We start from the raw sequence: 27788 nt of genomic DNA on the forward strand, positions 1-27788 counted from the left end.
GCGCGCACCAACTCCAAGAGAAATGTGAAAGTGAGCTGCGGAGGACCTGCCATCACTTTGCAGGAATCACAGCAGCACAGCCGAGCCCCAGCCAGGCAAACCACCAACCTATCCCTACCGTGAATACACTTTAGACATGCAAATTAAAGCACAAAGCAAACAAATTGTTGTCATCTAAACCGGCCTCACGACTCACAATTGTTTCGTTAAGTTGGTCTGAGCTGCGCCTCTGTAGTTTTAACTGGCGGACTGAGCCTCTCCACAGCTGCTAACATCAGGCTGCCCTAACCTCCTTGTGCGTCTCTCTCTCTGGTCCAGCGCTCCTCCGCCCCGGCAGGCAGGCGGGGTGCAGCGCGCAGGGGAGATGAAGACCATCAGTGTGATGTCAAGAATCGCAGACGAGCAAACTCCAAAAGTGCGTGGAAAGGCCGCATGATTATCTGAATCAGCCAGGTATTTTGCAAACGCTTGCAAAGATAGAAACCTCCTTCCTTCCTCACCGGCTGAGTTGACGTGGAGGAGCAGGAGCGCTGGTGAGAGGCGAAGACTCCGGGATGGACAGTGACGGGGGGAGGGGAGGGGGTGCAGACCGGACAGTGACTCCTATTTTCTTTGCAAGTTGCTGCTTATGCATAAGAGCCTAAATGCTGCATAATGACTACTTATCTTGTCAGCATCAAAGTGTCCCATGCATGCACATGCTCTGTTTTTTTTGTTTTTTTTACATTACATTAAACACTTTCTGGTTGAAACGAAAGTTTCACTTTGTCTTTCCTTTAAATGAAAATGTCACTTGTGTTTATTGTGGGAGGGGGCTTGAATCCATGGCTACAGGAGTTGGGGACAGCAGAGACAGGTGCTGGGGGACACAGCGACTCTCTCCGCCACCTCAGAGAGTTTCTAAATCTATGACTGTGACACACACCCATAGGCTTGTGGTTATGACACAAATACTGGGGTTATGGAGCACAGCGCCCTGTAGAGACATCACCTGTCGGAGGGGCCTCGGAGGAATGCAACGAGGTGGTCCCCAAACTCCTGCTGGCCTCATTGTGTCATCTGATCAACGAAAAGTAAAAGTAACATCAGCAAAAGTCGAGATCATTCACGATGAGCTGATTTAGCTCTGAAACACCAAGTCAAGTGTAAACTTGGTGTAAATGCAGGTTAAATTCCTTATTCCTGAAAGAGAAAAGAGAGTTTCCGTCTTCTTATTATGAAGTTTTTCCAAAACAAACAATGAATCTGCTCTTTTTCTCCAGTAGTACCATATCACTCACACCTCTGACACCTACTTAACTGCATTCCTGTAAAAGTAGTCTCGGATAAAATGTTTATGATTGGCTCCATCAGACATAGAAGCTGATCGTGAACCTCAGACGTGTTTGGTATTGTGTAAGTTTTATGGCGCTGGGTAACAACAGCAGAGGGAAGGTTACTCAGGCTCACTGCGTTTGTGGCTGCTGCAGTTTATGGAACAAGCAGGACCGCAGACTGACATGTGGGAATGCCACAAATCTAGACGTTATTCCCAAGACGCACGACCATTACGTAACTGAACATTGGTGATCCTTGATGGATAAGGTCAGCTATGAGATAATCTGCTAATGTTTTCAATGACTGCTGTCTTTTTTATGAATTTTGACCTTATATTGTGTGTGTGAAAACTTCAGTGTACTTTGAGAATCAGATTTGTAAATGCAAAATGAAAGAATCAACTGAGAGCTGTGTTTAGTAGCAATGTGTCTGAAATGTAAGGTCAAATATTATGTATTGCATACAGATTATGTGTTTAATTATTGTCTTATATTTAACAAAGAGTATACTGGTGCTGCTGTTTGTGTGGGGCCCAGTTTCTCCATGCTACATTTGGTCAGAAATGCTATTTTAAAGGTTTGTTTCTGTTTCTGTTTAACAGTGAGGTATCAAAAAATATTGGTTTGCAGTAAGTATTGCACTGTTAGTATGAAGTTGAGTTGAGAGTCACACATATATTTCTATTTGATTTATAAATAAAACCCTTTAACTTGATTTAATTTTAATTTAGAGGGCAAATGGGTTTTAAAAGGGGTGAAGGTGAAACTACCACTCCCCCACACGTCTTTGCAGAGGTGTAACAAGTATTTCCGCCTTCTTAAAATAGCAATATACTGTAGATGTAAATGACTGAGATGGAGGATAAGGGCATCTAATTTGGGAGCAGTTGAGTCTTGTGGATTGTAAACAGCCCATGATGAAAGAGGAAGAAGAAGAAGAAGAGGGGTATGACCTACACATCTACACCAACGACATCCTGTAATGGGAATCTCCCACTACAACCTTCTCTCTGTTTAGCGTGCTCTCTCCGTTCCTCCTCCTCTTCCTCTTCCTCCTCCTCCCCCTCCTCCTCCTCCTCCTCCTCCTCTCTCATCTCTCCTCCTCTCCGTCTCTCAGCGGTCCAAACCAGGCCACAGAGGAAGAAGGTGTCGACGGACAGGCCGGCCCTGCTCTTACCCTCAGGGGCTTTACATCAAAGTTTCCCAGAGGCAAAACTCCCACTCCCCCTCTTTCTATTACAGTACCAGCTCCGCTCCAGTGTTACTTTCATCCAGTAATCAACACTTGGAGCTGGGCAGAGTATCCAACATGGCCTCTGGGCTAAAGGCTGCCGTGTGACAACACACAACAGCTGAGCAAGGTCAGACTGTAAAATGTGAGTGCGGAGCGGATGGTTCAATGCACAAATGTACGCCACCAAGCCATCAGGAAGAGCTCACACACACTCGTCGTATAAACAGATTTGGTGGCACTCAGCAACAACTCTTTACGCGGGTGGAATTACAGGCGGGGATGACCCAGAGCGGACTGCAGGGGCCCGGTGTTAGGAGGCGGCTGTTGTGTTCCCTTCAAGCCCACCTCTCTGGGCTCTGTTGTGTTTTTTTTTCACTGCACTCTTCACTCCAGGCATTCACTCACGCCCCACAGAGCCCGCTGAGCTCCGGGAGTCGACAGCCACTCAGGGAATCTATGTGGGAACTTAAAAATACTCACATCAGCAATTGTTCGCTACACATAGCACAGTGCAAACCCCCACCAACCTTTTATTTCCGCTGCGCACTTGGACGTTTACTTACACCACTTAATGGCTTTCCCAGACCACACTGTTGTTTTTGCCTTTGTTTAATCTCTTCTCTCGTCTTCCTTTCTTTAACACAGATTTTCTTAATGGAAAACTTCAGAGGGACCTCCCTTCTTCAGAGAGGAGGAGGGTGGAGGGGAACAGGGGTCCAGATGAATTGTTGATACAGTGTCTGTTGGGTTAATGTTGTGATAAGTGTGGCCATAGTCTTCGGAGAGATGAAATGACCTTGCTTCAAACAGCGCTGTGTTGGGAGGAAGCACACCCGCCGAGCAACACACTCCAACCATCACGTAGATGCGGTCAACTGATTCTGTGTTAATCAATTGGACAGTCTGCCTCGCAGCAACACAAGTGTCAGCCACGACATGCAGTGACTCAGGAGAGCAGTCAGGAAATTACAGCAGTTTGGGCAGAGACCGCTCTCTGTAGCCCATTCATGACCAGTCAAAAGATCCTTTGTAGCGTTTTGCCACTCTTCGAACTTTTACAGAAGTGACTGAGCGTGTTTCTCCAATGACTGTGCGGCATTCACTGACAACCAGAGGGAGAGGGAGAGGGGTTGGGGGGGACGACAGAGTAGACACGACTTCACTTCCATCAGGCAAAAACAACCCTGAACCATACAACTCTGAGCTATAAAAAGACTGAACAAATGCACAAAAGCAGCAGTATTGAAAACTTGTATAATCTGGCTGGTTTTAAAAAATAAAACATGATTGATAGGCCGCATCGAAAATCTCGATTTCCTCACTGAATTCTTGAAAGTTACTCCTCTGTATGTGAAGCCAAAAGAAAGAACAGGAAGTTCATGAATATGAAAGAGCTGAGAGCAGAAAGTGCTACAGTTAACATGTTTCTGAAGGTCTCATACCACAGGGGTGAGGGATCCTTTAACTGACACAATGTTTCTCAGTTGTCCTGAATTAACCTAGGCCACTCAGACAGGAGTACCTTTCTTCTTCATAGATTAATTACTATGATGCATCTGTCTGAGAAAAGAGACCTGGCCTAATAAATATTTGAGCCCTTTTATCTCACTATCTGATCATGTCCACACTCTAAATCAAGCTTTTCTCCACAAACTATGCAATACCCTTACAAGCAATCTTTTAGGCTTTTGGATACAGTTTGAATGTTTTTTGGATTGATTAGATCCATGTTTGTTTGTTTTTGTTGGTTTTTGTTGTTGTTGGGGGGGGGGGGGGGGTCTTTTGCTGACCCTGCACTCTGCGCTTCCTGAAAAAGGGGGAGTGGTAAGAAATTCTTACTATGTGGACTATTGGACTGTCACATTATTCTTACACAACACTGAAATGCCAGGACCTGGGAAAAGCTTGTATTATGGTTTGATGGTGATTAAAACAAACTCTCCCGACACCGAGCAAAAGACAGAAAAAGGGGATCAAACGCAAACCCCCCCCCATCTAAGTGAACATCCACTCCTGTTATGGGGTTTGTTGCTAACTTGTTGAGGCCAACTGGTGTTGTGGCCCAATCACAAGGTCCAGGCCGCAGCCAAGGCAGTCGGCCCCACTTCATCTGGCCGAGGCTGCCTTGATCTGACCAGACGGGCCAGCCAAGAAAAATACCACCAGACAATCCTATTCACGCTTGACTTAAGCTCAAACATTCTCACAATCCTTGTTCCTCTTATTAGAAAGAGCCGAGCATGAGTCTGCACTCATTAATGCAGTTATTGTTTGGCGATTAAGTCGATTAAGAAAGGGCCCTACGGTTGCATAATGTTTACGTGTGGCTGTGACTACCATGCTTTACCCAGACAACTGTGTTGTGAGCAGTCACTGCGGGTGTGTGCGTGTGTATGAGGGATTCTTTCTTTTTTAACACAGCTTGATGTGAAAGCACTTCAAAGGGATACTTCCAACTTTTGAACTTTGACTCAACGCTGACGCCAGGCCAAATGTGACCTTTTACTTGGGGCAAAGCGGGACATTATGAGCATCATGCATCTCCCTGCATAGCCAATTTTCACTTCCACCATAATTACTTCTCTTCCTTTTAAGATTTAGGTCGGATAAGGAATGCAGTCTGATCTCACAGGAGCTGAGCAGTCTCCAGCCAAATAACTCGTGACTCTATTGTTAACTGCTTGCCCTTTGTGGCACATGAAGCTTTTGCAGCACGCGAGGGGGGCAGCAGAAGTAAGATTAGTGGCGTTCATATAGCCTGGTTTGTGTGCAGCGTGGGTAAATATTGATTACGCATTTTTGCAAAACAATTGTGGTGCTGTGCACTTTGGAAATGTCTGTACTCCTTAAACAATGCCCCCTGGTGAAAAATTGTACACCTGTGTTTGGCAATAAATCAGGTGCCCTAGTTTATCAGTGACATTTATTAGACCAGTGCTGCCCTCCTATGGCCATTTGGGAAAATAACACTTAACTCACATGGATTGCACAGCTGAATCCACCAGTATTTCTTGTGCCCATAACTAAAGTGATCCTGATTAACATTTAAAATACTTCTTGCTCTATAATATTAGTTCCGCTTCATACTAATGATAAAGTTTCAATAAACGCAACACAAGCAACGGTGTTTTAGGCTCTGGTGGTGAGATGCGGCTACCTGGAAATACAGAAGATGGCTGATTGGGATGGTTCAAGTCTTATTTCTTGAGTGCTGTAGCATTTGTCTCCTGCCTCCCTGTCTAGTGTCCATGCAGAAACGAAGAACTTATTTCTCCTAAAACAAGAACAATACAACAAAAATCAGCGCCTGATGACAGAAGTGATTGTATAAAAACAGGACTCCTAGACAAGTTATGGTTTTTTATTTTTCTCACAAACAAAGTTTGTTTACAAAAAAGAACATCAAAAATAAAATTGTACCTATCTATTGCATGTCATGCTGGCAGTTTGAACTACATGCAAAAACAACAATAATAAGAACATTAATAATAATCATTACTGTACAAAAATGAAGGGGAAGATATGAGGCCAAACATTTCAGAACCAAAAGAAAAACACTTGAATCGGAAAAAAAATATTCCTATAAAAAGGGTGTTTTTTTTTCTCCAGATGGAGTCATGTGTTTGTACATGGGACTTAAACCAGGGCACAAGACTCCAAAACCACCCGGGTAGAGGGGGTTATGTGAAACTGCATAGAGGCAGAGAGGAGCCTCCCCGCTCTAAAGACAGAGGGGTGAACAAAGTATTTGAATAAAGAAACAAGATGGAAGAGTAAAGATGACTGCAGCGTGGGTGCTTGAAACGCAAGCACACACACCATCACATACACAGTTTACCTATACAGTTTGAAGCCCTTACAACATAAAGTCATGCTTCATCGTCAATGTGGAAAATAACAACATAGAAACTACATGAAATTATCAATGAACCTATAGCTTCTTCTTGAGATCCCTTAGATTGAGTTGCTGTAGAAAGTGATATCTGAGGTATATGGCTTCATTTCATATATCAATTACGTGACAAAGAAAGAGGAAGGTATGATTCAGGTTTTCACCGGGAGGAAAGCGGGAGGTGAAGAATCCCACAGCTTCCTTCAGTCACAGATATGCCAGGACCAGATCATGTAGACAGAGACAGACACTTTCTCCAATTCACTTCCAAATGGAGTGAAGAAAGGAAGGCGTCAAGAGTAAAGCCCACACTTGTTTATGTTTAAAAACCCTTGTGGTTTAGACAAAGACGAGAGGAAGAGTTACTGGATGGAGAGACGTCGGATGTGGCAGTAGATGCATGTTTTCTCTACAGATGTGGGTTACAGATGTACAAAAACATAAAATGGTTACTGAGCACGGATGCAACTTAGCATGTGATTGTGAAAGAGTCGATCGGTGTCCCTTTGGTTTTCCAGTGTACTAAATTTATTACAAAAAACATGAGTGTTATTCATTTCAGGTCCCTTGTCTAGATGAGCAGTGCTTAAAATCAAGGTTATCGAGCGTCTTTTGTCGAGGTTGGCGGCATCTGTCGGGCGTCACATGGGCTGGTGTGCATGTTGTGTGTGTGAAGTAAGGGGTTTGCTGGTTGGGCTCATTCAGTGCTGACCTGCGTGACCTGTGCGTCAGCTGTCTGGTTGGTGGACTGAATGAACATTGGTTGGGTCAGCTCCTGTCCCGCTGGCATCGTCACCTGCTGAATCTGATACAACTGCTGTGAAACGGAGACAGACAGAGAGGGTGAGTGTGTAGTTGGATTTCAACAGGAGGACACGGTGACAAGGTTTTACATAGTATTGTTAAAATGTGCGATTCAGGCAGCCTCTCAGAAAAAAAACCACCTCTTATCTGATTATCTGATTGTTACTATGTGTTATATAATTACATTTCTAACTTTCTAACTTAACAATAGCTGTCTTTACCTGTATCTTAGCCAGGGAAATAAAGGTTTTAAATCTAAATCAGGCGTTTCTGGTTAAACAACAGTTGGATTGAGTGATTCTAAAAGAAATGCTGCAAACAAGGATGATGCGTCTAGTGCCACCTGGCAACAAATCCAACATACTTAAGCTGTAGAAATGACACTGTCATTTCTACAGCTTGGACACATTTGATATATTTGCTGCAGTTGTTACCTGTCCGTCAGTAAACTGGTTGAATTGCTGCTGTCCTTGCTGTACCTCTGTTTGTGTGATCTATACACAAGCAAGGGAGAAGAAACAAAAAACAGTTAAACAATGTAAATGTTTGGACATCATCATATTTGTTCTCTAATCGTTAATCTGCATCGCTGTCATGATTACCTGCTGGGCATTGGCAAGAGTCTGAATCTGTCCTTGGACCACTTGTGCTCCGGAGACGGACTGAGCGAGACGGATGTACTGTAGTTGGCCTGTGTTTAGTTGCACCTACAGTCGACCAACACAAGGGGGAGACAGAGTTTGGTTAAGAGCAAAGGTCATTTGAACAAAGAGGTCACAGCCATTTTCCTGCTCTAGACAACAGCAGCAAGAATAATTCACCTTCCTCTGGTGAATTGTTAACTTTCTAAACCGTACGTTTCATGGCTCCCGTCAAACGGTGAAGGATGATAATTCACCGAAGGCACCAGGTTTGAAAAGTCCCACATTGTCGGGTTTAAACCGCTGCTCCTCGTTCTTTCAACATCATCAACCCCTTCCCCCTTGTTCCCCATCACTTTTCTGTTCCAGCGTGGCGCCATCTCTTACCGGGATTTGCTGAATCTCTCCCGTGTTGGTGATGATCTGCTGCATGACCTGCATGGTCTGGCCCTGGGCCTGAGCGGTCTGAGCCTGACCAGCCTGGACGATCTGTACCTGCTGGCCCTCACCCACCTGCATGGCAACCGGTGCACTCTGACACAGAGAAGCAAGACAGAAAGAGGGGAAAAAGAGATAGAAGTAACACATTAGTCACTGAACAACCGGGCATGTAGTTTAAGATTGACATTGACACAGAGATCCAGGAAATCAGTAACACCCCTGGAATGTGATTTTAACCAGAAGCATGAAGCTCGTATGTCCTTAAATATTAAAAGGTCTGTTAGGAGATCATCAGGCAGGAACAAAAGACAGAGACTTAGAGACATAAGGTGACAATGCAGGTATCACGACCTCTCTTTCTCTTCTGCCTGTCACACTATCCAAGGTAGGTCACCTGATCTCACACTGCGGCCGCCCGTACAGACCTGAGTCATCTGAGCAGGGCCGAACTCATAGGCGGCGGCGGCAGCAGCAGCAGTAGGCACCTACAGTCAGGGGCTGATGCAACATTGAGCGTTGGCCTCTGCATGTGTGGTTAGTGACAATAAATGCATGCGTGCACGTGTGTTTACCGTGATGGGTGTGCCCTGTGATTGCACCTGCACTTGCTGTAACTGCTGCATGGTGGCACCTTGCAGCATCTGATGGCCGATAGAACAGAATGAGAAAATGAGAGAGAGACACACGGTGAGAAAAGCAGCGACAGCAACAACTCAACACGTGAAATGTAAGCGTGTGTGGAGTGTGTGCACAGATAGCTTCAATGCTAACACGGCAAACAGTGACATATAAGCAGGAAATGAACTTAGGAGCATGGTTATGATGTATGCAAATAAAACAGGAGGAATGAAAAAGAAGCTGAGGTAAAATAGCAAAACACAAAAAATAATAATAGTTGAGGTTTTAAAAATACATGAACTTCACAAGTAACGCCAAAGGTTTCATCAGTGCTCATGACAGAGTTGGTGAAGTAACTACGAGTAAACACTGAATGGTCTGCACAAGGACACAAGGATAAATAAAAGATATGAAATGAAAACTCTCTTTTGTTCAAATTACTTCTTTCTTCTTTAATAGGACTTCCTGTCAAAAACTCCCTCCACACACCACTGAACCAAACATAACGTGTGTTTGGAAGCGACAACTGAACTCTTATTAAATCAGGAAACACTTTTGGAGAGGAAAGGAGAGGGATAGCGCGGATGCAAATTGTCAGATAAATAGTCAAATAGTCCATTTTAAGCCTTCCACTGATTATCTAAAGGCCCACCTTTTAAAGTGCTAGCTTGTAAATAAGTTACAATGAGGTCTACGTAAGGTGAGTGTCACTGTGCGACCTCTCTGCTCTCAGCGGGGACTGCAGCAGTTGCAGCACTGGTGAATCAGGCCAGGTCTAAATGACTATGACAGCTCAGCTAAAGGCAGTCTGCTGAAGCAGCACGAAACAGCACAGCAGCCCAGCAGCACAGCTACATGACATGCAGAGACCAAGCTGCAGAGAGAAAGCGCTTCAGAGCAAAAAGTAGTGGGAATGAGATCATTAGAGAGAGAGAGAGAGACAATGGAACAGCGTCCCTAATTATGCAGGTTTGTCATCTTACTGTTGTAGTGAAACACTGTGATCCTGAGGGGGAATGCAATCTAGCTAATAGTCTCTGTGAGTGTGAGGAGAAGAGTCCATGTGTTGTGTTTGTGCGTGTTGGAGACTCATTTTTATTAAGAAACACATATTGATTTTCACTTTTTGTTTCTTACAGCTCATTTCTCTGTAGTTGAAACATGGCGTGTGTGAGTGAGGATGAGAAACAGCAAAAAGAGAAAAAGTCCAGCGATAATACATTTTTAAGTTGATGACAGATTTTCCTTGTTTTTTCCACTGTGTACTTATATTAAGGCAAAACATACACTGTGCAATTTCAAAAACTCAAAAGTTTTAAAGGCTGCAATACTCCAAAAAACTAACAGGGAGTGATAGGACGAATTTCAAATCAACCAGTTGCAGTGAGTCTATAAACATAATTCGCATGAGTAAATAGAGGAAGAGGAAATATTCTCTGTGGTGAGACACTCAGATCAAATGTTTACACTCCAGGGTTTCAGTGGGAGGGTGTGCATATGTGTTGTTATGTGTGCAGGGTGTGTTCTGAGGTTCAGCTATTCCTGCTGGTGGGAGAGTGGTCAGTTCCTAAATGTGAGCTAATACTAATGTCAATAAAGCTGGGCACCACGGCCCGAGTAACAAGCCTTTTTGCAGCGGGATTCCCAGGACTGGGTGGAGTTGAGAATGTGCTATTTAACACCACTGGGGAGAAGCAATCCTTCAACAAAGACGCACACACACACACACACTCTTTTCTTGCAGTTCAGAGCGGGATTCATCTTTAGTTTAACTTTTGTTTCTGAGTTGTACTCTGAACTGCTTTATGACAAAAGCTGTAAAGAGCTCCTCAAACAAGGTGTTGGTAGTACCTGTCCTTGCTGTGGCTGTGCAATGATGATCTGGCCGGGCTGGATGGTGGTGGCTGTTTGTGCACCGGCTTGCTGGGCCTGTTGTGTTCCCTGCACCTGTACGGCTCCAGGCTGCTGGGCCAGGGTGAAGTAGTACTGCACCGGCTCTGCTGGAGCTACTGACTGACGCATCTCCTCCTGAAAATGAGAAACATACACACACACAAACACACAGAGACACACACACACACGCACACCGAAGAAGGCCTATCAGTCCATTACATCTCCATAAATTATTTTTGCTGGTGTAACAGAAGAGAAGTGCAGGTCTGATAAATAACTGATGGGATGCGGCTGGGGAGAAGTAATGTAATCTGGACGTAAGCTCCATTACAGACATCATACTGGTCAATACCACACGATGCAACTCCTGGAGGCAGGTACGCTACGTTTGTATTCTGATCAGTCAGGAGCAATTCATAGAAAATAAATTGTCTCAAACATTTGTAACTCAAACAAGTAAGTGAAGTAACTAATAATGTGGTGGCAGTTATTGATCTGTTGTTTGGAAATGACCTCTGTCCATGCTCTCCCTGGGTCAGCCACATAAATGCGGTGTCAGAGTCTGATGGGTTTCGGTTTACTCGGCACAGTTCAGCAGGTTAAACGTTTGTTGGCGTGGGGGGCTCAAACCCAGGTCGAACAATTCTTACTAAAGTAATTATCTGTGAACACTGACCTGCGCTCTGCTGCTTCATAACTGACTAATGAGCGTGGCTTCATTCTTGATGAGGTTTCTCCATCACCAGAAGCGTAAACACCCCTCTCCCAGCTCCATGACAACACAGCTGAGAGTGTAGGATGTTTACATGCCTGGAGACAGTCTACTTGACAACAAATTTAAATATCTCACTCCTCCATCTGGTATACAAAATCTTTTTGTTGAGGACATAATTCCTGTTGGGAGCAAAACAATACGCTGTCCTCTTTCACTGCCCTTGTGAAATTAGCTCCTGTGAGGCGACATGTTTAAAACACACGATGCCACCACTAAGTGTGATCTACTGACTCAAACAACTAGCGCCACGTCTGAGGCTACTGTTGGCTGTCAGAGGCAATAAGATGCTGCAAACATCCGACTGAAAGCCCTCACTGACCAAACCCCAGCTTCCAGTCAAGGATGTTTACAGCCCCTCCAATATTGCCAACATTGAAAAGCACCTGAGATGAGGATCCAAATCACCAGCCCTGCTGAACCTCAACCCTGACGTTAATTTTTATTTTTCGAAGGACTCGTATAAACCTTGGATGCTGTGTCACTGTGAGAGAAGACCATCCTGGATGTGTACGCTTCCCTACCTGTCGTTTTGGGGGCTTCAGGTCGTCCCGGGGCACAATGTCAATCAGGAAGTCGAACTGATCAAACTTCGTTATCGCCATGGCAATGTCATTCCTCTGTAAAAAAAAAAAAACAAGGAAGGTGATTAGGTCAGAGTCGATGTATGCAGCAACCTATATATAAACATGCCTCAAGGCCTAAGGTCAACCCGCTCTAAGAATAGCCACACGAGAGGCGACTTTGGAATTGAAATGAAGTTCCCAGTAGCATTGTAGCAGGTATTTGCTTTGATGACTGACCTTAAAGGAGGACAGAGCGTTAAGAATTGTTACAATTAGTCTACAGAGATTTCATTATTGATCATTTTCATCATCATTTTCATCATCAATTAACAATTTGAGTGACTTTTCAAGCAAGAAGAAAGAATTCATATATTTTGGCATTAGACTGCTGGTCAGGCACAGCAAGTCATTTCGACATGTCACCTTCACACTTTTGTTTTATATACAAAACAATTAATCAGGGAAATTATTGGCGGATTAGGTGATAATGAAAATAATGATCAGCTGCAGCCTGAGATCAGTTTAATCAAAGTTCGAATAAGGGCAAATGGATTCATGAGACCAACCAACCTAGCGTCATAATCATGAACTGTGGAGTGTGTGACATGGGTGGAAATGAATAAGAATGACGTTTTCCTGCCCTCATGCGCAAACGCTCTGCCTCTATAACGCCTTCCTATATCCACAGCAGTGCGCTGTCTCTGTGGAATTTTCCACAGGATATTGGCTGTCAGGACCCCCCATTGTGGCCTTCCCTGCACTAGAGGCTATTTATAGCAGCTTGATTAATATCTGGTAACACCAGGTCACATCTACACTTGTTCTATTGATGAGCGTTGCTATGGTGACCCCAACTGGCGTGCCCTCTCCACAATAGGACTCGGGCTCAGTGTATCTGCGAACATGTGGAAACGGAGGGGAACTGTTTTTCCCTTACTGAGAAAAGAAGATCACACATTCATGAGGTGAAGAGTCACAAGAACCTTGTGTGCCGTCTGTGGTACGAAATGTAATTAACATGTAAACCTGCATAGTAAATGAAGTTTCTATTTTAAGCATACAGTCGAGCAACAGAGCGTTTCATGCTAAAACAACAACAAAAAGGACTCAGGGACAGAGATAAGCCAAGACAACAGGAAACCAAACACATTTCCAAAGTAGGTCTTCAATTTTAGATTCTTTTGTTTATTCCTGTCTCTTTTTTTTTTTTATACCTGCATTGGCGCGCACACACACACACACACACACACACACACATCCATGGGCTGCTAATCTCTCAGAGGTATGTGAATGGATAAAGTGGACTTAAGAGCTTTCATGTTCTGCTCCACAGTTTTCCCCTCTTGACATCCAGGTGAGACAAACTAGCCTGATTTTTCCCTGCTGCTCCCGTCGGCCCCTCGAAAGCTCTCCACTTTCTCTCCCTTTCGCCTCATTCCAGGGTCCATCTTATTCAAGTTTGGGACAGCGGAGCACGCAAAATGGCACCGGAGGGAAAACTGGGTCACCAGCGCCCGCCTGGCTTTGCTTTCAAAGTCAATGGAGGGAGAAAGAACTAAACAGAGGGATAGTCCTCAAGGGGATGCTGGTATGGGGCCTCCGCTTGTATGTGCTCACAGACAGGAATACGTCAGTGAATATAAAGTTAACAAACCCAAATGACGGCTAAATGCGATGGTGTGGGAGAAGTTAAAAGGTAAATGGATGTGTACAGATGGAGGAAAGAGACAGGCGGACAAAATTAAGAGTGGTGTAATTATTACAGTTAATGGATGTGATCCCAACAAATGAGCGTGAAGTAGTGTATGAAAACAGAGGAGAGATTCAAGGAGGATGTTAAGATGTAAAAGGAGGATGACGACTCGTGTGTGTGTGTGTGTGTGTGTGTGTGTGTGTGTGTGTGTGTGTGTGTGTGTGTGTGTGTGTGTGTGTGTGTGTGTGTGTGTGTGTGTGCGTGTCAGACCTGTAGTGTGCGTCTCTTGTTGTCTTCGGTGTGGATCCAGGCTCTGAGTGTGAGCTCTGTGATGAAGATCTGAGCCGCCTTGGCAAACAGGACCGGAGCCTCTGCACTGATCATCTGTATAGAGGAGATGGAATTACACTTGGTTAAATACACCCACAGACTATTAAACTTCAATCACATGAATCGCTCAGGACCTCAGTCACAAAAGGCTGCGCCACATTCACAGGTGCTGCTAAATGATTTGTTTAAAATGCTAATGCCCCAGCTCTAAACACAAGTGCTATTACATCTCAACAAACACTTTAACTTCTATGTCCTTACAGCTGCGAGTTACACTACTACGTCTTCATATCGATTGGCGCTGAACTCTCTCAGACTAAGTCATGTGATAATTGTTGTGAAGCGTAAATAAACTGTAATAATTCCACGCTGCTCACATGTGCCTGCTGCACACATGCAGTGAAAACGACAGTGTCAGGGCTGACAGAAGACAGATATGCTTGTGATCTCCTGATCTCTTTACCAGTATAAGCTGCCGCTTAACTAAGGGGATAGTGCTCTTGACACGACACATCCGAGCCACACATGCACGCGCACAGGGGCACGCATACACACGCGCACATGTTCCAAGGCTTTCTCTTTGGAGACTACGAACAGCGCTGGTTGATAATCTGGTGTAATGGGGGGGGGGGGGGTAATTATTCCTCCATGTGCTGTAACTGCCTCGTTGAATGCCACTGACAAATGTTCGGAGATGGGGAGGTTCCTCTGAATAGAGCTTGTGCACACATGCCCCCAAACACCAGCCATACCCTGAGAATATCTGCATAATATAATATCAGCATTGGTATCAATGAGTGCTTTGAGTGAGTGCTATGAGTTATAAAAGGCCCAATTCAATTCTGCTTGGTAGTTTATTCTACTACATATTCAACATAAACAACAACTTGAAAAAAATGTGGAGTGCTAAAGCCAACCCTCTAATCTTCTAATGGCCGCACAATCAGTTTAGTAATTTCACTTAATGATGGTCGATTATTCCCATATGCATGCAGTTAATACGTTTTGATGTAAACCCATTTGATATAAATAATGGACCTCTTATCAACAGGCGCTGCTAAATGTGCAACAGCTGATAATATTTTTCCATTATAAAATAATCTTTGGTGTTGAGTCGAGCGGGCGCTGCACGTTCTGAGGAACAAGGCCACAGTGAGAAACGTTATTCATAAGGTTTTAAATAATTGACACACAAACTATATATATGCATACGAAAACTGTAAGTAAAATCAGATATTATAAATCACTGTAAAAATTTACTGTAAAAATTTACTGTCAACCTTTATTAACCTCTTACCCCAATCTTACCTTTGAGTGAACTTCCCTCTCCTGTCATTTCAAAGGCTTTGCATGAGTGTCATGTGACTTTATTTACTTGCTCATGTTTGTAGTGGATTTAACCTCTGGATGATGTAGCAGTTTGTATTGTTACAGGCAATCTCCCACATAACAGATCTTTTACTCACATTCCACATCACTGTCATTTATCAAACTGTTTTCTTACTTTGACATCTTCATCCAGCTTCATAATTTTCTTGATTCGGGCCAGAGGTAACTCCTGCACACGAAAATCCTTCTGAAAGAAACACATTGGTTGTTAGAGAGATCAAAGACAGAGTTGAGCACAAAATAACTTGTGTTTTAGTAACTACATTTGTGTGTGTTTGAAAACACATAAAACCATTGAATTTCTTTGTATAAGTCACTAGCATGTGTTGGTTTGGTCTATTTCAGTGGGCATAACGTACCACAGTCAGGTTCCTGATCTCCTCCATGACACGGGGCCAGAAAGACTGCAGGGTTTGCTGGGCATCGCTGCCCCCGGCTCCAAACGCATCTGCGGACATCTTCTACTCTGCTGCAACAGGGAGGAGAGAGGAAGAAATAAAGTGTAAAACATTAGAAAAAGTACAAAACAAAAGGCGTGAGGTGAAAACACTAGAGACAGGTCCTTCACCAAGAACAAATGACAACAGGATACAGAATACAGTGTCGGTTCAGGCCAGACCAGCGCTGCCCTGTGCTCTTCCCATGTGTCACAACCACATATCCTATCACAGCCTATAATTATAATACAGTGAAATCTAAAATAGAGCCCCGATGGGCTTCTATTCTTGTCCTTGTGGGACGTTGACAAGAACCCACCACCAGACGAGCTGCACACTCCCTGATTATGAATGGCTCTATCACCTTTGGCCCATAGCTGGAGCTCCTCTGCAAATTCAAGCATGCAAGTCAGTCGCTGCTGCTGGTGACCCTGTGCACTGAGGACACGTGTGTTTGTGTGTGTGTGTGTGTGTGTGTGTGATAGAGAAACATTCTCCTGACAACAACTGAGTCGGTAGCTGCACATTACGAAAATACAAACACGATTCCACGAACGCACGCTTTTTAAACCTACTCAAAAGTTGAAGTAAAGCGACTGCTACACATACCGTACATGCATACAGACATGAAAGCCACTGCTTCTACAAGGGGTCTGACGGTTTGAAAGAGGATCCGGCAGGTTACTATGGCATGCCAGGAATCTGCTGGGGGAATATTGGCCTGCCTGTCTGAGCACGCAGAGCTTGGAGTGTCTGGATCGCACTCTTTCCCTCTCTCGCTTTTCCCCCTACCTCGATAGATTCGGCAGAAGGGAGAAGAAAGAGAGACATTGGTGGGGGGACAGAACAAGAGATGAGTGTGTGGGGCTACTCGAGGGAGACGGAGTGTGTTTGTGTGTGTGTGAGAGTGTTGCTGAGGGAGGGGTAGTGCCTTGTCCAGTTCAGCATTAATCCAGCACTAAGACAAAGTGCCAAAGGCTTTAGCAGGGGGAGGTAAGAGACAGACAGGGCCACAGTGGGACTGCTGTGCAAACTAGCTATGTGGGTCAAACAAGGCAGAAAGAGGGAGACACGGAGAGAACAAGAGAGACATGACAGTACAAAGAAAAAGAGTGTTGGAAGAAGAGGGGGGGTCTCCTCTTTATCTTCTCTTTCTTTTCTCACTCCGAGTCATGAATGGCTGCAGCTCAGGTCCAGCTGACGGACCAATACAATACAAAAAGACGGGGCTTTCAAAGACTCCATCCAGTGTGTCCGCCTCCAGGTCCTGTTACAGTGCTGTTGTATGGCGTTGCTTTGACTCTGGGTCCAGGTCAGCGCCTTTTATTCATACCAGTTAAGTGCAGCTGTGAATATTTTACACTGATAAATCACTAATTCAGAGTGCAAAAAACCCCTTTACCTGATTGATTTTTGACAGGGAAAGATCGCTTTCTCCGGCCTTTTTGAGGAAGTTACTGAATAATACAGAAGAAGCAACTGCTGCGTCCTGTTCTGTCATTCAGTTTTCGACAGAGAGTGTAACCTAAATCGATGAGACAGAATGGCAGCAGGGGGGCGAGTGGGGGGGTTTATATAAATCAATCGGGGCGCTTGTAGCTATGACATGCCAGGCTAGTGATTGACCTTGACAATGTCTCCCCTTCTCTGTCTGATGCTCCAGTGTCCAGTTGCATTTCAAGGTTGATTGAAATCCTGCAGTCACTGGAACATTCCCAGCATTCCATGCGGCAGGAATGGCTGATGGGAAGTGTAGTTTTTTTTCCCCCCCGATGGTTGAACTGACCTCTGCCGGCCGCTGTGTACTTTACGGCACCATGACCATGTAAATAGAGTGAAAAACACACGGGCACTGCTGATGAGAACCATTTGTTTTTCTAGCTGGATGGCATTTTACCCACTGGTAGCTATCAGCTCTCGATCTTGTGATCATTTCTTAAACAACGCAACCTTGTCTATCTGCGTGTGCGCTGCCAGCTTGTGTGTGGCTCTCTCCCGACTGGTAGCCCCGATAAGGAAACCATAATTAGGAATTTCACTTAACAGCATTATAGACAACCATCAGGCTAATTACCATGGTAACAACGCTAAGGCCCCCGAGGAAGGATAGAAGTTAAAAAATAAGCAAATGATTCAATTGATAAAAAAGATAAGTATAAAAGCACACAGTACCACCCAAACTCGTCCTTCTGCTCTCATACACAACTTCTCTTAAACTCCTGCCTTTACTTTTAAAACACTTACAGAAAGAGAAAGAGAAAGAGAGACGTTATTAAATCACACACATACACACCCCAACCCCCTCTCTCTGACCCCGTGACCTTCAATCTAAATACACAGCCACGCACTAACCACAGCGGCAGGAGGGGAGGGAAGTGGGGGGAGTCAATAATATGCAAGAAGAAATGAGAGAGCAAGTGTGATGAGAGGCAGGCTGAAGTGCGAGTGGGGGAAAGAGAAAGAGAACATATGTGAGAGAGGAGGGCAATTGGGCGAAATATCAACATGCTCTTGAGTGCTGCTGCTGCTGCTGCTCCAAGCCACAGAGCCCAACCTACAGTACACCAATATTACCATATTTCCCAAGGCTTTGCATCAATGGAAAGTTTGCGTGGGAGAACGCTGATGTCTGACACACAAATACAGAACATTATGTCTTCTGCTGACTTTATGCAACACCTTCGACGGTCTGGGTCTAGTCAAATAAACTGAGTGGGGCTCTCCACTGCACAAAGAAAATCAATTTTGAAATTCCCCTGAAAGCTAGTAAATGTCAGCATTATAAAACTTATAATGGTCTGGAGGTTGATGCATATAGAAAGCCAATGTCAGGATGGCTTATTTCATCTGCACTGATGAGTCCTATCTGCCTCTGGATTTTACAGGTCGACAACCTATAGTAAGTTTTTACGGAAACTTCAGTTAAAATCTATTCTATACTAAACAATTTGTCAAAGCTTGTTGGTTAGTTTCACTTCTTTCTACCTGTTGTCAGTGTTACCTCCAGATTTGATTATTTTTATTGATAATGCCGTGGATCGCTCTGTTCAATGAGCCTGACAAGTTCATGTACACTGTGTTTTTCTAAGCTGCTACTGTATGCTTTATTAGGGTACACCGTGTTGTTCTGCACTGTGCATCTCTGCTCTCCTCTTCCCTGCGGTCCTGTTGTCCTTCATCAGGTCACCGAGACCGAGAGATGCTGGTGTTGGGTTTCCTAGGAGCTCTGCTCTGTGTACGTGTATCTTTGAGGACAAATGTGATGTCTGCACTTTGTCGACATTGTCCAACACAGCAACTTGCTCTTCCTCCTTCAGCGGCTTTACATCTCTCTTCCTGTCTCTTCTCCAGTACTTCCCATCTCTCTCTGTCACTTGCGGGTGTGCGTTTCTCTCTTCCTGTCTTACTTACTTTCACCTGATCTCCCTCTCCTCCAACTTCTCCGGTAAGTCAATGTTGCTCCTCTTGCAGCAGCTGAATCAGCGCTAATGTTCTCACAACCCCAGTCCTGAGTCTCCCCTCTCTCCCGTCCTCATCCCTCCCTCCCTCCCTCCCTCCCTCCTCTAGCTCGCTGGCACGTCACATCAAGTGGCCACTCGCAGCAGCAGCATCGACAACTCGCTCCAATTCTGACATCACACCACTTTACATGAGCCTTCAATTCCTGTCCAAATAAACCTGATCGGACCTTGGATGGGCAGGCAGAAAGGCTAAAGACCGGAAAAAACAACCAGATAGCATCTCTGAGCCATGCGCCTATTTATTTGCTCCTAAAAGAATTTGTAGAAGAGGAGAGAGAGAGCAAAGACTGTATTGTAAAAGAGAGTATAGTGAAGCAAATTAACTGACTGGCGTTTGGTTAGGGGGGGAAATGTTTTACAGTTAATTGTTCCTTAATCACCTAACAATTAACGTAAAGTTAAGTGAGCTTCATTTTGCTGAGTGTAGTTGAGTAGTAATGAGGCAGGGCAGTTCAGGAGAACCTGAAGTCCTATTTGGACAGAAAAAGTCAACTTTTCCCTGAGGTGTTTCAGCACCACACTGTTGCAGTGGTGAGGAGGAACTCATCTCATCCCAGATCTTCGCCCGGAGCAGAGCTGACACTTCACATCGAAGCAGATGTGCATTAAGAAGCCCTGACTTACACACAAGGAAAGTGGAATATAGGCTACTGTACAAAAGCAGTTCATCATTTTGTCCCAAGCACAATTTCAATTAGTAAGAATTTCAAAACCGAAATCGCAGAGAAATGCTCATTGTATTGTGTGTAAAACTCGTCAACGTAGCCATTTGGTTGATTTGATTAGTTTTTATAATCTGAAGCAGTAAAATCACACAGAAACTGAAACAGTAATCACTACTTGAATATTCAACGCTCGTTTATAATATAGTTCAGCCTTTTTGTTTGTTTGTTTTACAGCTCCCTGTTAAACATCAGTGGATGTTTATAAATGTGGACAAGTGAAATTTGACATTAATTGTGCTGAGCAAATGTTGAGGCAAGGGCATGAAAGAGGGGAGGGAAAAACCACCACTATGACCTTAAAGTGTCCTTAAAATTAAAACATCAGTGTGTTCAAAGAGCACATATGTACCAAGATGGACTCCGTTTCAATATAAATGATGAAATCAAACTAAAAATACTATTTAAATGACACAGAACCAACTACGGGACGAGAGTTGCTACACTGACATGTATTTAGCAAGAGGTTGGTTTTCCACATGCTGTAGTGTGAAACTGTCAATGATGCAGAATGGACAGTTCTGCAGGAAGGTCACAAAAGGTCGATGTCTGCGAGGTTTCAGCTGGCCTCCGAAGCAGGAAAGGAATGCAGCTGTGTTTACACAACATATGTTACCGTAAACAAGGATATATCAATGAACCACTGAATGTTTAACGTTAAACGTTCACGGCGACAGTTTTATTCTGATGTACAGTATCCAGACAATAAATACAGCCTAGATACCACATGTCATAGTGACAAATACTCTGATGGCTATAAACCAGGGGGGTATATTTACAAATAAAGCGCTCACCTTGATGAACCCAATCACAAATGCCATACAGACTGGCATGGTTACAACATGCAGGGTAAATGATCTACTCAATCAAAACAAAGAAACAAGAAGTTCCCAGCCAGGAATTACAGATTAACTACTGGGAAACGCACAACATTTTCAAAGATGTTGGTGCAAATGTCTTGCGATTTAAAAAACAAAACAAAAAAAAACAAGCAAACGGGGTAAAAATGACGGACGCGTGCACACTGTGACCCGCGGTGCAACATCTCAACGGCACGGCTGGACCGATCCAGCCAACCGAACGGCCCTGCAAACTTTGCCCTTGGTTCTGCTTTGAGCCAACTCCAGGAAGTGCTAGTCACTGATCTCCCAAGGTCATTCAACAGAGGAGAGAGAGAAACCAGAGAGGGAGGAGGGAGAGAGAGAGAGAGAGAGAGAGAGAGAGAGATGAAAGAGAGAAGGGGAGGGACAGGGGGGAGGATAGAAAAAGGACACGTTTTTCAACTTTCACTGCAGCACTTAAGTGACCCCAGTGGTTCGGGCTGTGTACTTTCTAAGAAGCTTAATAAAAACATCACATACTTTACATATTAGCTACATTCTCTGTCCCCCTTTGAGTTTCACTTCTCATCTCCCACTACATGTTTCCGTCTTGTTGCTGACGGAGAGACTGCAGGGAGCCAATCTCACATTCCTGTGACCTTCATCCAATGCTAGGCCCCGTCCCTGGCGTCAAAGTAGGCAGGGCTAAAGCTACCTGCATATTACATGCAGGAACACAGCTGACTCCCCCTGGCTGCCCACACGCACTGTCTTTACTGACAGAGCGCACATGTAAAAACACGAGGAAGAGGGGGGGGGGGGGGGGCAAGGGCAAAAGAGTGAATGCACAGCGGTGATAAGGTGAAAGGCCTAGCTATGTCTAAGTGGTTTGCGTGTGTCGTTTACTTTTTCCTCCTCCGGTACAACGTAGGGCACAAATGATATTCAAATCTCATGCAGACAGCAGCCAGCCCTGGGATTTGGCAGCAAGGGCTTCAACTTAAGAGTTATTTTTAGTCTCTCGCACTCTCTCTCTCGCACTCTCTCTCTCTCTCTCTATTTCCCCAACGGGACTGTTTTGTCAAAGGCACCAATGGAAACTTTCAATTAAGGAGCGAGGGAAAGGAGAGGAAGGGAGTCGGAGGCAAGTGAGAGAAGAGGCACCCTCCAAAGATCCCATCAGAAGGGATCAGATCAAACTCTTAGCCTCCCCGGCCCCTGGAGCTGACAGGCTGACAGTCTGTCCCATCTGGGCGTCTGGCACTGTCGGGGAGGGGGCCCGAGGGGTCCTGAGGTCACTGCAACCAGCTGCACCTCCACCCCTGGAGACCCCCTCACACCAACAGTGACAACAACATGGAGAGATATCCCCCCACATATATGACAAAATCTCCTTTCTGCGTGGGGGCCGTCGCTGCTGCTCGGCTCTGCGTCACTGTCTGGCGCTGACATGTAAACAAGGACAGTGCGTTGAGGAGAGCAGGGTCCGGGCCGGTAGCCCCCCCCCCACCACCACCCGAGGTCCAGCGGCCACAGGCCTCCAGGACACCATCAGCGCCGAGACGGTGAAGGAAGCACATCTGAGCACAGAGTCAGAGTCTGGCAGCTGTGCACTTCCATGCTGCCGATGACGAGATGCAGAGTACGTTTTTTTTTAAAGTGTGTGTGTGTGTGTGTGTGTGTGTGTGTGTGTGTGTGTGTGTGTGTGTGTGTGTAGTAGTAGTCCAAAGTCAAAAAACACAATAAGTGACAAGCACTGACAAAACAAAAAAGACTTAACCTATATTGTTTTGTTTTTTTTCTCTAAAAAGCATCAATACTGTACTGAGGGGATAACTGAAGGACATGGATGAGAAACACAAACACACACACACACTCACAAAATGCACAACTCCGGTCTCCCAAGGAGAGTACTACAGGACAGGAGAGGGAGGGGGGGGTGAGGACGGCTGTAAAGGACAGACACAGTCTCATCACTGCAGAGCGTGATGGAGAGAGAAGACATCGGAAAGTGAACAGAGGTGCTCGATTTACTCCGAAAATCTAACTCTCGACCAAGTTGACAAGTCTCTCCTCTCTCTCTCTCTCTGTGTGTGCGTGTGTTTCCAGCGGTCGGACGGACGGACGGACAGACGGACTTACCCCTGTGCCCTTCATGGTGAGCTGGTCTGCCTGCCTGCCTGCCTGCCTGCCCCGGTGGAGCAGAGCAGAAACAGAGATAGCCCCCGTTTCAAGTCTCCTTGAGAGCAGCAGCGGCGGCGGCGGCGGCAGGAAGAAGAATAAGAAGAGGCACAGAGGTTGACAGAAAAACTCTCTCCAGCTCCTTCATTTCCTCCAGTTCCCTGATCGTATCACCAGACAAAAGGCACTCTGGCTCCACTGGACGGCTTTAAAAAAAAAAAAAAAAAAAAAAAAAAAAGGCTCTCAGCCCGGACACACAGAAGAGCGAGCCCCCCCTTCTTCTACCCCTCCCCCTTCCCCTTCCCTTCTCTCTCCCACTCTCCCTTTACACATTGCCCTGTCTCCTTCAGCAGCCCCCCCAGCGTCCTCCTCTTGCCTAAACATACAGCCCCGTCTCTCTCTCTCTCTCCTGACCAAGTCCCCTCAACTCGCTGACCTTTCTGTGTTTCTCTTGTCTTTTTCTACTCTCTCCAACAACCCAGCAGCTCCTCTCGCGCTCCCTTTAAAACCGGTGACCTGTGCCGTTTGTCTTTGAGCTGACCCCTGGCCCGGCGCAGAGAGACGAGAGGCGAAGTGTTGGAGGAGGGTCGGGGAGGGGGAAACAGAGAGCCAGCACAGCAGCAGCAGCGCAACAGCAGCAGGCAAACAGTACAGCGGCACTCCCGACTCAGTCACAGACAAAAAATCTTTTAGCCTCCTTCCCCTTTAACATTCAAGAGTAATCAATCTAGCATGCTACATGATACTCAGACCCCGCCTCATACCCGGCTCCCACCCCGGTCTAAGCCTCGCAGCCAGTAAGAAGACAGGGTCCTCCTCTGCCATTGGACGCAGCACACTCCTCCCCTTTCCTCCGCCCAACCCCCTTTTACCGACAGCCAACTTCCTGCTCTAAGTTACCTTGAGCTGCAGGATAGGGGTCAGGGAAAAGAAAAGAGGAAGAGAGAGTAAAGAGGAGAATAGGTGGAAAAAGAGCAAAGAAAGTTGTGGAAAGCTCCTCGGGGGAGTGTGTGAGGGTGTCGCTCGCGGTGGCTTGCCTCGGCATGATGTTGTCCTCAAGCGTTTCCCCCCTCTCTCTGCCTCTCCTGCTGTCGGACGGATGAGAAAGGCTCCACTGGCTGCTCTCTGACAACTGCTCTCTGCTTATTTACAATGTCAAACTAAATGTCTCTCTAAGCCCCGCCTCCTCTGCGCCGCTACAGGCTGAGCGCGCGGTGATGCAGGCGGCCGCGCGGGCCCTCATTGGCCGAAAGAAGTGCCAGGATGGATGCCGCATGTTGCATCCACATGATTTAAAGTACAAAAGCATACTAGGCAGACTCCTGTCTCATACGTGTGCACAGGCGTACATGCACATCCACACACACACTCACATCCATGTTTTGTCCTTGCTTTCTCATTCATCCTTGCTCACAGCCACAGGTACACGCTGCAAACATCTAGCCTCCAACCAGCCTACTTCTTATAATGAGATTCATTGTGCTCTTCTTAATATTATGCCAACTGGAGAACAAAATTATCAACATGCATGACCACTCTTTATTCGTTTAGAATATGAATTAGTTGAATTAGGCTTTTATATTCAACATATTCTCATGACTCACGGAAACAGTCACTTACTACAACCACAACATGAATCCAGTGAAAACCTAATTATGGTGTCTATCACATTTACACAAAAAATAAAATAATTACTGCAAAACCATTGCAGAGCTTTGCACAAAATGAAGAAGAAATCAGCTGACTGGTGAGCAGCAGCCACAGAAGTGGGGGGTGGAGGGGAGGAGTGCATTTGATTCTCGTCCTATTTGTGGATAAACAAGACTTAAGAGATATGGGTGAAAGTCTGTAAACAAAGACATTGTTGTCTTGACTCCGAAAACTACGCTCACAGCAACTTCCACAATTAAAACGTCATCAGAAAACCACGTCAGCAATGTCATACAATGTCCTTCTTGTTAACTCACCGGTTTAATGTGCATACTTTCAACACAGTAACCTTTGCTACGAACTCAGAGGCAGGACGCTGCTGCTCATGTGCAACACCCATGGTGTTTAATGCACCACTGACTGCATCACTAATTCCACACCGAGACGTGTAAGGCTTAGACAGAGTCGTATGGAGAGGGGACAGAAAGTGAAGGTGTGATGGTGATGATGACATTTCAGCTAAAGTAGCTTTTAACTGTTAACTTGTGCACCCACGGTGGTGTGACCTAGAGCTTTATGCTGCATATTACTGCAAATCCTGACAGTAGTGAGGAACACAACAAGCTTAAGAGAGAGAGAGAAAGAGAGCAAACCTGCCCCATCAATGAAAAACCCAGAGGGGGAGGGGAACCGGAAGGATGGAGAAGGACAGAGAGGAGAGTTGTTACAGGATGGGAGGGGTAGAACAAGTGGAGAGAGGACGAGAGAACAAGATAGAGACTCAGGAGAAACAAAGCTAAATGTTCTCTTTTCTATTTTAGTGAGGAGCATGGGGACTAGGGCAGGTACTACAGCGATCCAGTTAATGATTAGAGTGGAGCCGCACAAAGATTAATCTCTCCAGCATGGCTGCCATGCCAGAGCAGTTTTTCTCCAAGTGCATTCGAGCTACCCAAAATGCCACAGTAATGACACCTGGCAAGGTCACTGTACAAATGAGACCTTCCCATGACCCATGCTGCCCGTACCAGGGACATGTTTGCTCTCACTGATGCTGTTTAGAGATAAACATCCACCTGCCAGACTTTTAGGTTTCATATACACACAGTAACCTCCGGGTAGCAAGGCCAAACCACGCATTCACCCACAAAGATGCAAAAATACATGCACACCTGCTCATTTAAATGGTTAGCTGAGTGACTCGCACATAAAATGCTCAGGGAATAAGTCCCATGATGTGTGAATGGGTCTCATCCAGACACTGTTACTATTATGTCACTGTTATTTTAAACATGCATGCACAGTGAACAATGAAAGACAGGACAACTATTGCAGATTTATAAAGTAAATTAAGCTGTAAACTGTACACAGCTATACACAACTGTACACTTTTCATTTGCTAATGAGGAGTGGGAGATGCTACAGTACATTTAAAACTCATTCATTGCATTTTGTATGCTAAGTAAAATTCCAGCTAAAGCTTATGGAGGACTGTTCTGTCCTGTTCTGCATACTATATCTGAATTGAATCATGAATGTTACACAGCCTCTACTTTGAGTTTAATCAAGAACACTTATGTGCTCCCAGCCTCCCTCCATCCCGAAAAACAAAACAGGGGCACACTTTATATTTACATATAATTAGTATTGGGCATTTTTACTGGAAATAGGGCAACTTTGCTCTTGAACGCACCAGCCTTTAATGCCGTGTCGCACGTAAACTAGGTCGCTACATTATACATTATAAGCCAGTTAGGATGACAAAATGGCAAGCGGGAGACAACGAAAGCCGACGCAGACAGATAGCAGATGGAAGTCCGTTTTAAGCATCATACCACGGTCGCTGAAATTAACGACTATGTCTAAACGCACCGCAGCGCTGTAACATATCGGCAGCTTAATTCGTATGACAGCAACCTTAAACACACACTCAGCACTAGTAGCTACTAGCGTTATGGTGGTGGTCACTGTTGAAAGGGAGCTCCACGTTAGTGAAGTTAACGTTAGCTTGAAGGAGATGCACAGTGCTGACGGTTGTTCAGCACAGGTGACCATCCGCAGTTTGTGTGTAATTTTAATCGCCACTGGACAACGAGTCTTGCCATCAAATGAAAGTTTGCAGAGCTTTCCAAAGCTAGGAAGAAGCAGTCTAACCAATAAAGACAACGTTTGGATCTGTCCTTCAGACCAATCAAACCTCGGACTAGATTCCACCAATCAAGGTTTTTAGGGCTAAGTTCGTTCTGCAACTGACGCCATTCGGGGCCCCAGTACAAATGGCCAGTCCGTCTGAAATTCGCTCAGACGGGAGCCAACATGGCGGACAAAGAGCATCAGTTTCCTGACCGCCCGTGATCCCTTCAGCGGGCCACCAATAAGCGCCTCAGAGAGCGGGGAGGGAAATGGCGCCTATGTTCATCTTCCAAAACAATCGTCTATTGGTCAAGAACAGCGAATGAAAAAAAGTGAACTAATTGCCCCTACTTCCACACAACACGCACCCCTTTCTTGTAAACGCTCCACACACAAAGCAAATTTAAATTTCTTACTCACTTTGTTTTACGGGTTCGAAGTGAAGTCCTGCTCAGCGTATTATTTATTTTATTTAGCTAGCAAGGGGAAACAAGATGGCTGCTATTCGAACCGGAAACAGTTGGACGCACGAACGTCATGACGTAGCTGTTACGTCTCCCGGAGCGACGCCGTCAATCTCCATCCTTTTTATTAATTAAATTGAAAATGCGTTTATGGGTTTTATCAAGATATTCACTCCGCAAGTATTATTGGTCACAGTGAGACGTAAGTTAACTATTAAACGCTGTAATTACTCAAATTATACGGTCGGGGAGCGGTGTGTGGCGCAGTGG

General features: G+C 45.2%; 1 protein-coding gene across 9 annotated transcripts; it reads right to left on the minus strand.

Moving 5' to 3' along the window:
• Positions 1-5896: 5896 nt before the first annotated feature.
• nfyc (nuclear transcription factor Y, gamma) lies at positions 5897-27570 on the minus strand. Of its 9 annotated transcripts, none has more exons than XM_083982693.1 (11): positions 27475-27570; positions 15949-16058; positions 15705-15773; positions 14141-14254; positions 12136-12231; positions 10798-10974; positions 8901-8969; positions 8275-8421; positions 7849-7953; positions 7681-7740; positions 5897-7259 (listed from the first exon to the last, which is right to left on the minus strand). In XM_083982693.1, exons 2-11 carry the CDS (start codon positions 16045-16047, stop codon positions 7140-7142), a joined length of 1056 nt encoding a protein of 351 aa, XP_083838819.1. In that variant the 5' UTR covers positions 16048-16058; positions 27475-27570; the 3' UTR covers positions 5897-7139. The 9 variants fall into 9 exon arrangements, with proteins under 9 accessions (XP_083838819.1, XP_083838814.1, XP_083838818.1 ...); XM_083982688.1 differs by having other exon boundaries at positions 15705-15776; XM_083982692.1 differs by lacking the exon at positions 27475-27570 and adding an exon at positions 24309-24425.
• Between the last annotated feature and the right edge of the window lie 218 nt (positions 27571-27788).

Source organism: Trachurus trachurus, assembly GCF_905171665.1.
Source record: "Trachurus trachurus genome assembly, chromosome: 11".
NCBI classification, from domain to species: Eukaryota; Metazoa; Chordata; class Actinopteri; order Carangiformes; family Carangidae; genus Trachurus; species Trachurus trachurus.